General features: G+C 31.7%; 3 protein-coding genes across 3 annotated transcripts in view; 2 read left to right on the top strand and 1 right to left on the bottom strand.

Moving 5' to 3' along the window:
- The window catches only part of Mnr (Membrane-bound Notch regulator), an 83,724-nt gene that overhangs the window by 43,720 nt on the left and 27,885 nt on the right, over positions 1–12,119 (bottom strand). The gene's annotated exons all lie outside the window — the stretch shown is intronic.
- Positions 1,425–3,919, top strand: LOC143910344 (serine protease snk-like). The gene is made up of 9 exons (XM_077428775.1): positions 1,425–1,455; positions 1,500–1,625; positions 1,695–1,793; positions 1,862–1,980; positions 2,043–2,170; positions 2,246–2,407; positions 2,480–2,574; positions 3,514–3,671; positions 3,746–3,919. Exons 1-9 carry the CDS (start codon positions 1,425–1,427, stop codon positions 3,917–3,919), a joined length of 1,092 nt encoding a protein of 363 aa, XP_077284901.1.
- On the top strand, positions 4,750–9,105 carry LOC143910257 (serine protease snk-like). Its single transcript, XM_077428648.1, has 9 exons — positions 4,750–4,954; positions 5,245–5,370; positions 5,442–5,537; positions 5,972–6,084; positions 7,983–8,110; positions 8,181–8,339; positions 8,409–8,503; positions 8,582–8,742; positions 8,826–9,105. The coding sequence occupies exons 1-9, from the start codon at positions 4,900–4,902 to the stop codon at positions 8,991–8,993; spliced, it is 1,101 nt and encodes a 366-aa protein (XP_077284774.1). The 5' UTR covers positions 4,750–4,899; the 3' UTR covers positions 8,994–9,105.

Here is a 12,119-nt window from a genome sequence, read left to right on the forward strand (position 1 = left end):
AACGTCAGGTGACGTCATCGTCAGATGTGCTGTGCGGGAGCGTACACATATACACAAATCCACGAATAAATACACACACGTTTATTCATAATTTCGAACGGATGAACTGGTTGGATCGACGATCGTGTAATGCGCGCACTCAACTTTTTCTATTAATACGTGCGCGCACACGCCTATAAATTACCTTAATATTTATTTATAACATAAATTCATTTTCGAAACCACCCGTTGAAATCAACGGGCACAACACTAGTTAAAGAAAAATATTTGATATGAGCGTTTAAAAATATGTGCATTTTTACAGAATTTTGGCTTTTGTAGTCATAATCAAAAATCTAGTATTGCTGTGACAAAAGTTAAGTATTGAAATTAATACTCAGATATTTTTTTCTATCGATTCTGATTTTTATTGCTTTAGAATACGTATAATTAATTATCTATCGAAAATATTTTTTTCCGTCATATTATAATTTAAGGTGCTTCATATAATTTTCAGTTTCTTATAATCACATTCAAATTTGAATAAAATATGTAATATCCAAAGTCTAGTAAAACCATGGCAATTATTTTTCCAATGGAAGTAGGAAATTTTGAATTGCAGTTAATTGAATTGCAAAATGACGTTACGTTGACAAAATTGAAATTGTATAAATGGAATGTATTAGACCCAGAAAAATTAAAATCACGTTTTATTGACATATTTATGAAAAGAATAACAAATATTTTGAAATTATGTTGATATTTTGCGTTTTGATATTAATATTTTTAACGTTAAAGATAAAAAAGCAACAAAATTTTAAGATTCTTATATTACAAGTCAATCGCCATGAAAATTTAGATGAAAAGTAAATTCCTAACTCCAAAAGTTTGGGTACCCTTTAATGACATTAAAATAATATAATATGTATTATAAATATTCACAATAAAATAATCTGTATCATTGGAATAATAGCTATTTGAATATACTTAAGAGGTATTGTTAACATAATTTTTGTACAATTAAAAACACTTGTATATAAAAATGATACAATACACGTGTATATACATAGGTATAAAAATGACTCCTTTATAAACACGCGAATGATCCTGAGTATTTCTTTAATGTGTAAACATTTAAAAATGTACACAGCCTAAAGTTAAAACACCACTGGATAGATATTAAAATGAACCAAAAAAATATTGGATCAGTTATTCATTCGCATTTTTTGCACATATGTAATCCGGTTCTGCAGATAGGCAGTAAAAAGCAAAAAAAACTTCATATTATGTGGACAGTAACCTTTGGTTGTTCAGTGAAACCACTACGAATTAGATTCATTCTTTCGCAAACCTTGTGTTTATACATATGTTAAAATCGAATGAAAATGTATTACATATTTTTCATTGCACTTTTAATATTGAAAATCGCCTATTGCCAATACGGTATGTCTTTAACATCTCTAACTGAATCCATATGTATATTTGAAATAGTAATTTAATAAATAAAACCACTTTACAAGCTGGAGAATCTTGCACTGCCAGTTACAACTCGTCCCCGGGTATTTGCAAAATTAACGGTGAATGTAAAGCAGTTTTAGATTTACTTAAATGTAAAAATATCAAACCAACTATATGCGGATTTGAAGGTAGGACTCTTCTCGTATCATTGAATAAAATTAACGATTTTTGATGGTGTTTATATTGTAATATTTCAGCGAACGAACCAATCGTATGCTGTCCGTTTCAGAAAGTAGATTTGAGAGATTGCAATTCAGCAAAGCCGGTACTCAATTCAGAAAAACCCAGCTTGAAGAGTACGCATTTAAAAAAAGTCTTCAGTGAGATATAATGTATTTAATATTGAACTATTTGTGTATTTTAGAATGCAGAGAATATAAGAAATGTGAGATTGAATTTGATATAATGCATCGTAAAGGTAACAATAACTTGCATGCAGTTGTCGGTGGAACGGAAACGTTCCGGGGCGAATTTCCTCATATGGTGAGTTTCCCAGAAAATATATCCACCTGAAAATGGGCTAAAAGTTTACATGCTAATTTCAGGCAGTGATTGGATGGATGCTGGCTACAGGCAATGGATATTTGTGGAATTGTGGGGGATCTCTTGTGAGCGAAAATTACGTCGTAACCGCAGCTCATTGCACTCGAACATTAGACGAGAATGTTTCTACGTAATCGTATACAATTTTTGGTGACGTTTTAGATCATTTTAAATATTGCAATAATATATATTTTTTATTTCATAGTCCAATACCGGTGATTGTGAGATTAGGTGAGCATAATTTGACCACGCAAAATCAACACAATATTCAAGATATCAATATTGCAAGTATAATTATACATCCACAATACAGATCGGCACGGAAGTATCACGACATTGCACTATTACGTCTAGGAAGACCTGCCATGTATAATTATTCAGATATTCGTATAAATCGTATTATATTTGTATTTAAAATTTAAAACTACATTTTTTTTAGATTTAATTTAATCGTGAGACCTATTTGTTTGTGGCAAATTATACACATTCCAAGTGAAAGTGTCATAGCAATTGGATGGGGACGAGTTGGTTACAGTGAGTAAATGTTCAATAATACCACTGTTCGACAAATGACGACTTTTTTTTGAATAGTCAAAATATGATTTTTCTAAGTGGAATTTTATTTAATTCTCATAATAAGACAATTTAATATATTATGCGTATTAATTCAATTCAGATTCGTGTAAATACTAGTCAATACTAGTACGAGCTTTTAGCTCGAAATTTTACCCATTTAAAATTCAGTACACTTCTAATTAACCCTTTTAAACAAAAACAAAAAATAGTGTGGCCAGAACACTATTTCATTAAATATGTATCAATAGAAAATACTCAATATAAAATAGTATTAACAGTGGGAAAAAATCCCAAGTGAAAATACGTATTTTTGACTTTTGATTTGTACTGGACGACTACGAGATTTGAAAGCTGAAAAGTACTACAAATAAAAGATAAAATACCCGAATATAGATTGGAATATTCATTTTGAACAGAAAATTGACAGATTTTGAGACATCGACCGAACAACACCAAGATATAAAAAGTCACGCGATTTAAAAAAACACACATTTCGGAATCTCGAGCCAATCCACATTTTTTATTACCAGATTCGTATTTAATGGGCATAGATCTATAGGAACAGTCATATTTCGTCTCTGAACCATTTTTCGTGTCGAACAGTGTAATTCATTCATGGAACACATTGATATCATATCACGTTCTTAGAGTGAAATGGTGATACTTTTACAAGACCTGCATAGATATATCGGTCTTCTTTACTTATTGACTTCTGTTATGGCAAAAAATAATACTATATTTTGAAAAATTATGATTCTGATCCAATAGAATATGAAAACAGAAACAAAATTGCATGAATGACTTAGTTTAGCCCAAAATTATCACCTCTGCGGCTTAAAATTGCGAAATATAATGTATCACAATCAAATATTGATGTTATATCGAAAATTATTACAGTTGAAAAACCGTCGGAAACGCTCCAAAAAGTGACAATAGATCTTATCGATAATAAGACATGTACTGATTTTTATAATCGTAAAAGGAAATTACCTGATGGAATTATTGATGGACAGTTATGCGCTGGATACCTGAGCGGTGGTAAAGATACTTGTCAGGTGTGTGAATTTTACTGTAATGTTTGTCAGATATTTATTGGTTTTATTCTTAAGGAAATAATGTAATATTTAAGGGCGACAGTGGTGGTCCAATTCAGATCAGAGATCCTGAAGTCAATTGTGCTTATCAACTGATTGGGATTACTTCGTTTGGAGTTGGATGTGGCGGCAAAAACTCACCAGCTGTCTATACTAGAATAAGTCATTATGTAGATTGGATAGAGTCTATAGTTTGGCCTAACAAATGAATGAATTTAAATATATTTATTTCTATTATTATAAACCATTGTATTGTTAAAACCTACATATTTATAGTATGTGTGTTGCAAAGTTTTCACAGTATTAGTACTTGGAGCTGTTCATGGTCAATATGGTAAAATTTAACTTTTTTCGTATGTTCCTCTTAAACCTGATATACTATTAATACCTCTTCACAAGCAAGAGATTCTTGCACACTTAAATACAAGGTAACACCGGGTGTTTGCAAAATGAAAAGTGACTTAAGATTTATTAAAACAAAAAAATATCAGACTGACCGACAAAGGTAAGGTCGTATTTGAGTTGTTGCATTCTTATTTCCAAGTGTTATTTTAGTTTAGTAAACATTCCAGCTTTGTGTTGTTAAAGAATGAAGATTTGAGCATTTGTACCACGGAAAAATCGTTTAAAAATAAAGAAAAACCCTGCATACAAAGTATGCTAATGCATTCTGTCTAATTTTAACCTTTTGTAGTTTTAATTACTTACGGATTTGATTTTTTTTTTATATTTAGAAAACAGAAAATTGGCGTGTTGAACCTAGTTCCTGAAAATGTGATCTCTTCAAATTAGATAAATTTGGTTATATTATATTATGTTAAGATTACAATTGTGGTATAATTGAAATAAAATATCACAAACCCAGTTGTGCTTCTCAATATTGATTGACTAATATTACCTCATTTGGAGGAAAAATTCAGGGCTAGAATGACTTATTATATATGTAGATTGGATCCTTAGTTTAACTGCATCAAAATTTTCGTAGTAATAGTGTTAATTTAATTTGAAACACGATTCGACGCCAGAAAATCCGGTTTTGGAATCTACATATCTTCATATGTGCACACACAGGTCATTTTGGATGGTCAGTTAACTTTGATATTCCGCTGAAGCAACGTCATCAGATAAATTAGTAAAATATAATACACTAAATTATCTATTAATTGCTTTAAATATAGTACAACACATAATGATTCGCATTGCCTTAATTGCACTAACGCTTGAGGCTGCTTATTGTCAATATGGTAAGTCAAAACTTAATTAAAATACGGGGAATATTTATAATTGGACATTATTGAATATTTATAATTATTAATGTGATTAATCAGATTAGGAAAGGAGATGTGTTTGTTTGGTTTATGTTATATAAATAACATAAAGAAAGGTTTGGTTAAAAATTTGAAAAAAATAAGTAAAATATAATATTAATCACATTAGTCAGTTATTATTTTAAAAATAAGCCAATTGATCGTATACATATATAGATAATTTATGTATATTTTTTACACACCTATTATTACTATCATTTCAAAAGCTGGAGATTCCTGTATCCTCAATCACAACTCTTCACCTGGCGTTTGTAAATTAAACAGTCAATGTGAATCGGTTTTCAAAGTATTGAAATGTAAAAATATCAAACCGACTTTATGCAGTTTCCAAGGTAGGATCACATTTTAATTGTTAAATTTGAAAACTGACTTGTATATACTTTAAAACATTGTTGCATTTTAGGAAATACTCCCGTGGTATGCTGCCCTTTGGATAATGAAGATTTGAGAGGATGTAATATAGAAGCATCATCAACCAATTCTAAGCCCAGTGTACAAAGTATGCAAATAATTATCGCAGCGTGTTGAAAGGCTTATTGTATTATTGCGTAGGGTTGGGTGGAGGATCCAAATAGAAAGCCAAAGTCGCTTCACAGCATTTGTTGGGTGATTAAGGAGATCCACGCACTGCCAGTGCTCCGTCCAGAATGCCTAGGTATGGCATAAGTACCTGCTTATAAAGGGCAGATCGCTCAGTGCATCTTCCTCGACACGTTTGTTTACCTATTTTTATAGTCAAGTACCAAATATGCAGTCAGTTCTGAGAACTCTAGCGGGAAGTGGCTGGGTGCCGTTGCCGACCACTAAGTCCATTCGGGGGTCTTCATTGTTAGCCGACAGCACTTAAGCCTGGAGATAATCCTCGGAAAACCAATTATAACGGCGGCTTCTTTTAGCATATGCTACACTATATTATTATAATTTTGATTTTAGAATGCAGAGAATATAAGAAATGTAATGGAGTTTCACGTTCAACGCGTAGTAATGAAGGAGGTCCTGAAATTGCAGGTGGAATAGAAACAACTCCATGGGAATATCCACATATGGTAAGAATTCTGGAAATGTATACTTTTCAAGCGTATTTTATAAATTTTAATTTAATATACATATATGTAATTCGCTTTTAGAGCCTCTTCAGTTTATTTTTAACCTTATTCTTGCTTCTGGTAATTATCCTGAAAAATGGAAATTATCTAGAGTCATTCCTATTCATAAGAGTGGCTCTAAAAATGAGGTTGAAAATTATAGACCTATTGCTATTATCTCGGCTATTCCCAAAATTTTTGACATCATCCTTCACCGTTTGATTCTTGCGCAGTTTAAAAGATTATTGTGTGATGAGCAACATGGTTTTACACCATGTCGTTCCACTATCACTAATCTCGCCTGCTTCACACATTTGATCATGTCTAAAGTTGACGTTGGTGAGCAAGTTGATGTAGCCTACTTTGACTTTCGTAAAGCCTTTGATCAAGTCAATAATGACGCTCTTTTGATCAGGTTAGCTGAAGTGGGTTTTTCAACGCGTCTTCTTAAACTCTTTGCTTCTTATCTTAGTTATAGGAAGCAATTTGTTAGATATGGTCTTTATGAATCTCCTTCATTTTTTACTCGATCTGGTGTTACTCAGGGGTCCACTTTAGGCCCATTACTATTTACAATTCTTATTAATAACCTCCCTAGAGTTTTATGTAATGCATCATGTCTCTTGTTTGCTGACGACGTTAAATTATTTTTTGCTGTCAAGGATGAGAGGCAAGCCTCTCTCCTTCAAGCTGATATTAACGCTGTCTTGGAGTTCAGTTCTGGTTTAGGCCTTGAACTTAATTTAAATAAATGTGCAATTATGAGCTATGGACGTGCACATTCACTCTATTGTCACGGATATTCCATTAGATCCGTCTTGTTGAAGCGTGTGGAATCTATTGTCGATTTGGGTATCACTTTTGATCCTCAGCTCACCTTTCACAACCATATCAAGAAAGTCGCTGACGTTTCCTTTCGTCGACTTGGATTTGTTTTGAGATATTCAAGATTATTCTCCAATCCTTTGTCTTCTCGCTTGCTTTTCAATTCGTTTGTGAAAAGTAAGCTAGAGTATAATGCGATTGTGTGGAATCCGCATGAAGCAAATTACTCTCTGATGATTGAGAAAGTGCAAAAAGCATTTCTTCGTTTCCTATATAGGAAAGAATATGGGTATTACCCATATCTCTACCCCACTCCTTTCCTTTTGGGCATGCTTGGGTATAATTCCCTTGAACTTCGTAGAAACTTCTCATTAATTCGTTTCGTTCTCCTGCTCTTACGTGGTAATACGTCATGCCCGTTGTTGCTGGAGCAGTTGGGACTTTATGTCCCTAATCACTATGTGCGTGGTAGACATCATCATTTGCTGGCTGTACCTCCTGCCAGCACAGTCCTTTTTCGAATGGCTCCTATTCCAAGAGCTATCCGACTTCTTAATGAAATCGTTGCTGCCGAGACTGAATGTGATATTTTCCACCTTAGTGAGCGTAAATTGTCGGAAATTACTCTAACCCATTTATCTGGTAGTCTGCGCTCATCATTGTTTTCATGATTGATTGTGATTTATGAAATTTTGATTAACTCTCTTCCATTTGGGCCTTACAGGGATGTTTTGTATTTGTAGTTGTTTCTTACATATTTATTGAAACTGGCTGTAGGTGCAAGGCATTCCTTATGCTATATTTTATTTGATATTTTTACTTTATCTGTTATTTTTAAATGCTATTTTTTATGTTTATGTATGGATGTATTTATGTTTATGTTTAATTGTTATTTTATTTTTATTTTTTTTGTGTTATATTTTTTGACCATTGTGGCGCTTTAGGAATCCCTGTTATGCCACAATGGTCTGTTTAGAATAAATAAATAAATAAATAAAATAAATAAATAAATATATATTTTTTTGGAATTTCAGGCAGCTATTGGATGGAAGTTGATTGATGAAGATGACTATTTATGGAGTTGTGGAGGTTCGCTTGTGAGTGAAAGATACGCAGTGACTGCAGCTCATTGCACTTACTTGTCAGATACGAGAGTCATAAAGTAATTCATTTTATTTAATTTTTTTATATGTATTTATATTTTATTTAAAGAAATTTAATATATTTTACAGTCCAGCGCCGACTATAGTACGACTCGGAGAGCATAATTTGCGAATACGAAATAAATACACTCAAGATATCACTATTGCAAGTATTACGAAACATCCACAGTACAAAGGGTCAAAAAAATATCACGACATCGCACTTTTGCGCTTAGAAAAACCAGCAGCGTAAATATCGTTTCCGAAAAGTATTACAAATTTACATCGAAAACAATATTCATTACAGAATTTTTTTAGATTGAGTGCACACGTGAGTCCCATTTGTTTGTGGCAAACTTTAGACATTCCTGTCAAAAGTGTCGTGGCGTCTGGATGGGGAAAGCTTGGTTTTGGTATGTTTTGCCAATTGGTTGGTCAAAATTTACTATGTAATTCAATTAATTTTATAGTATGTACCTGATAAATTTCAGTCGAAGATTCTTCGGATACGTTGCAAAAAGTTTCAATAGACCTTATTGATAAGAAGACTTGTGTTGACTTTTATAAAGATCGCAGTAGAAAATTACCCGATGGAATAATCGATGGACAGTTATGTGCTGCAGATTTAGGCGGTGGTAAAGATACTTGCCAAGTATGTGAAGGATTATTATATAAATTAAATAATTTTTATAGATAACTTTAATGAATTAACGACTGTTTTTTTTATTATTTTAGGGCGACAGTGGTGGTCCAATTCAAATTAGAGATCCGGAAGTCAGTTGTGCTTATCAATTGATTGGGATTACTTCGTTTGGAGTCGCATGTGGAGGAAAAAATTCACCAGCTGTATATACTAGGATCAGCTATTATGTAGATTGGATAGAATCCATAGTTTGGCCATAGTAAATTTATATTAAATTACTAATATGAAATTTTATTACTAAAAAAATGTAATGGTATAGTAGATAACATATATGTACATAAGTTCCAATATTAAACTGCTCTTGAAATATTTCTTCATTGTTTTATTTCAATTATTTAGAATACAGAGTCCATTTGAGATAAACCGATAGCGTTGATATAGAAAGTTACATATTCAGATTTGAAATCAATAAACAGTTTATTGCATAATGTATCGGATTGGCTCAGCGGTATTTCTTTTGCAAGGTGTTTTTATTCAATTTGGTAATATGTCCTTAATTAATATGTCATTGTATTTTTTCATTTCATTAACTGGAAATTCTTGAAATCTCGATCAAAAGTCTCCACTAATTGCAAGTAAATTTAACATTCAATATGAATCGGTTTTTAATTTTTTGAAATGAAAAAATATTAAACATGCTATTTCCAACACTGTTTTTCCAATCGTTACGAGGGCTGTATACCCAAAACCTTAATTTTGTTGCCGTTACTTTCTTCGATATATATATCATTATATATATATATATATATATTGAGAGAATGCGACAGTTGCGCCTCGACCAGATAATACCTATTTTAAATCGACAAAATTGAGGTTTCGTATTCTCTAGTTTTCTCCTCCGAAACTGGACCAATTTAAAAAAAAAATCATCATCGGTATGAGAAAGATATTTTATATGTTTGTGTATTCGAATTTTTATAAAAATCAACCGTTAAATTAGCACGCTAGACTCTTTTCATGTGTGTAAAAACGAGGCGATTTTATAGAGATTTTTGGTGGATCCTAGCTCCTATAAAAAATAGCTAATCAAAAAAAGAAAAAAAAAAAGAAACATGCCTATGGTAGATATCCATAGCATATTAAAAAATAATTTCTCTAGTGCAATAATTGAGGAAGGGAGAAGTGTAATACCTTTGTATGGACAAGGCGCTGGTGTTCACTCCTTTATGTACTTATATATATGGTATTGTATTGTATGAAACGTTACCAACATATGAATCGGTATATTTAAAAGTGGCAAAAGTTCACTTCCCTTCATTTCGAGAAATATTTCGCTAAACTTTAAATATAATGTCTTAAGTTTAACAATGGTAGCGCATCGAGCCGCGCAACACGATGCCGAATTATACAAGACCTGCATAAATATTTCGGTATTCTTTTTGACTTCTGTAATGCCAAAAAAATGGTACATTATTTTGAGAAATTATAATTCTGATCCGATAGTACATGAAAACAGAAACAGAATTGCATTAATGACTTAGTTTAGCCCAAAATTATCACCTTTGCGGCCTAAGGAGTGCGAAATATACTTATCACAATCAAATATTGATGTTACATCGAAAATTATTACAGTTTAAAAACCGTCGGCAACGCTCCAAAAAGTGACATAGATCTTATCGATAATAAGACATGAATTGATTTTTATAATCGTAAAAGAAAATTACCTGATGGAATTATTGATGGACAGTTATACGCTGGATACCTGAGCGGTGGTAAAGATACTTGTCAGGTGTGTGAATTTTACTCTAATGTTTGTTAGATAATTATTGGTTTTATTCTTAAGGAAATAATGTAATATTTAATGGCGACAGTGGTGGTCCAATTCAGATCAGAGATCCTGAAGTCAATTGTGCTTATCAATTGATTGGGATTACTTCGTTTGGAGTTGGATGTGGCGGAAAAAACTCACCGGTTATCTATACTAAAATAAGTTATTATATAGATAGGATAGTCTGTAGTTTGGTCTCGTGAATAAATAAATTTAAATATTAATCATTGTATTGTAAATACTTATTTATAGTATGTGTATTGCATAGTTTTCATTGTATTAGTGCTTGGAGCTGTTCATTGTCAATATGGTAAGATTTTACCTTTTTCTTTTGTTCCTCTTAAACCTGATATCTATACATATGTATATGTAGATACTATTAATATATCTTCACAAGTTAGAGATTCTTGCATTCAAATACAAGTTTTTACCTGATCACCCAATGAAAAGCCATTTTAAATGATCACCCAATGAAAAGTGACTTAGGATTTGTTAAAAAAGAAAAATATCAGACCGACCACAAAGGTAAGGTCGTATTTTTTTTGCATTCTTGTTTCGAAATGTTGTTTTAATTTAGCAAACATAACAGTTATTTGTTGTTGGAAAATGAAGATTTGAGCATTCGTACTAGGGTTTCTGACCCGGGTGGACCCGGGACAGACATTCCCGAGAATTTACGGAATTTTTGTTGTCCCGTGACCCGGGAATTCTTATCCCAAATCCCGGGCATTGGATTTTAAAAAATCTTGAAAATATACAATATTTTTACGATTGTACGAAAGGAAATAATAAATCAAATACACAAAGAATCGTAAAATAATCTCAAAGGTTTGTTGTTTAGCAGTAAGTACAGCGCATTCCCCGAACGTGGAAGTTTTATGAGCATAATGGTTTTGTGCTAATTGGCCAGAATTGTTTCTTGTAATTCTATTTTTGGAAAATCTCAATACCGAAGGACTTGACCTTACCGATGAATTATTCCAAGAATTGAAAATTTAAATCGAAGTAAAGAGAAGCTTAAAACTGATTTTTTTAACACAAATTTTAAATAATTCTAATTTTATACCGAACAAAACATTCTTTAAATGTTGTAATAAAAGCGAATGTATATATGTATATCTTACGGTGAAATTATTATGAAGTGAGTATATCCATCTTATATTGACGATTCCACAATGGAAGAAACTCTTTTAATGAAGAATTAAATACGGAGTAATCAAAGACAAATATACAAAATAACGTAAATAAAAATAACCTCGACTTTAAAAAGAAATTAAAATATACATGCTGACAGGAGAAAAAAACGATAATTTAAAAAAATTGTTTTCGTCCATTTTAACAATAAAACTAACTCCGACCGAAACTCAAAGAGTTTTTTCTATAGCTGGAAAATTTTGTACCAAATCTAGAAATAAGATTTCGGATACTCATTTAAATATTTTAATATTCTTAAGAAGCTACTTTAATTAAGTTTACTTTTATAATTACATTTTTTCCAGTTAATAGATATATTATGCATTGCTTACTTTTTATATTTTGTAAATAAATAAATATTTTT

This window comes from Arctopsyche grandis, chromosome 4 (assembly GCF_051622035.1).
Source record: "Arctopsyche grandis isolate Sample6627 chromosome 4, ASM5162203v2, whole genome shotgun sequence".
Taxonomy (NCBI): Eukaryota; Metazoa; Arthropoda; class Insecta; order Trichoptera; family Hydropsychidae; genus Arctopsyche; species Arctopsyche grandis.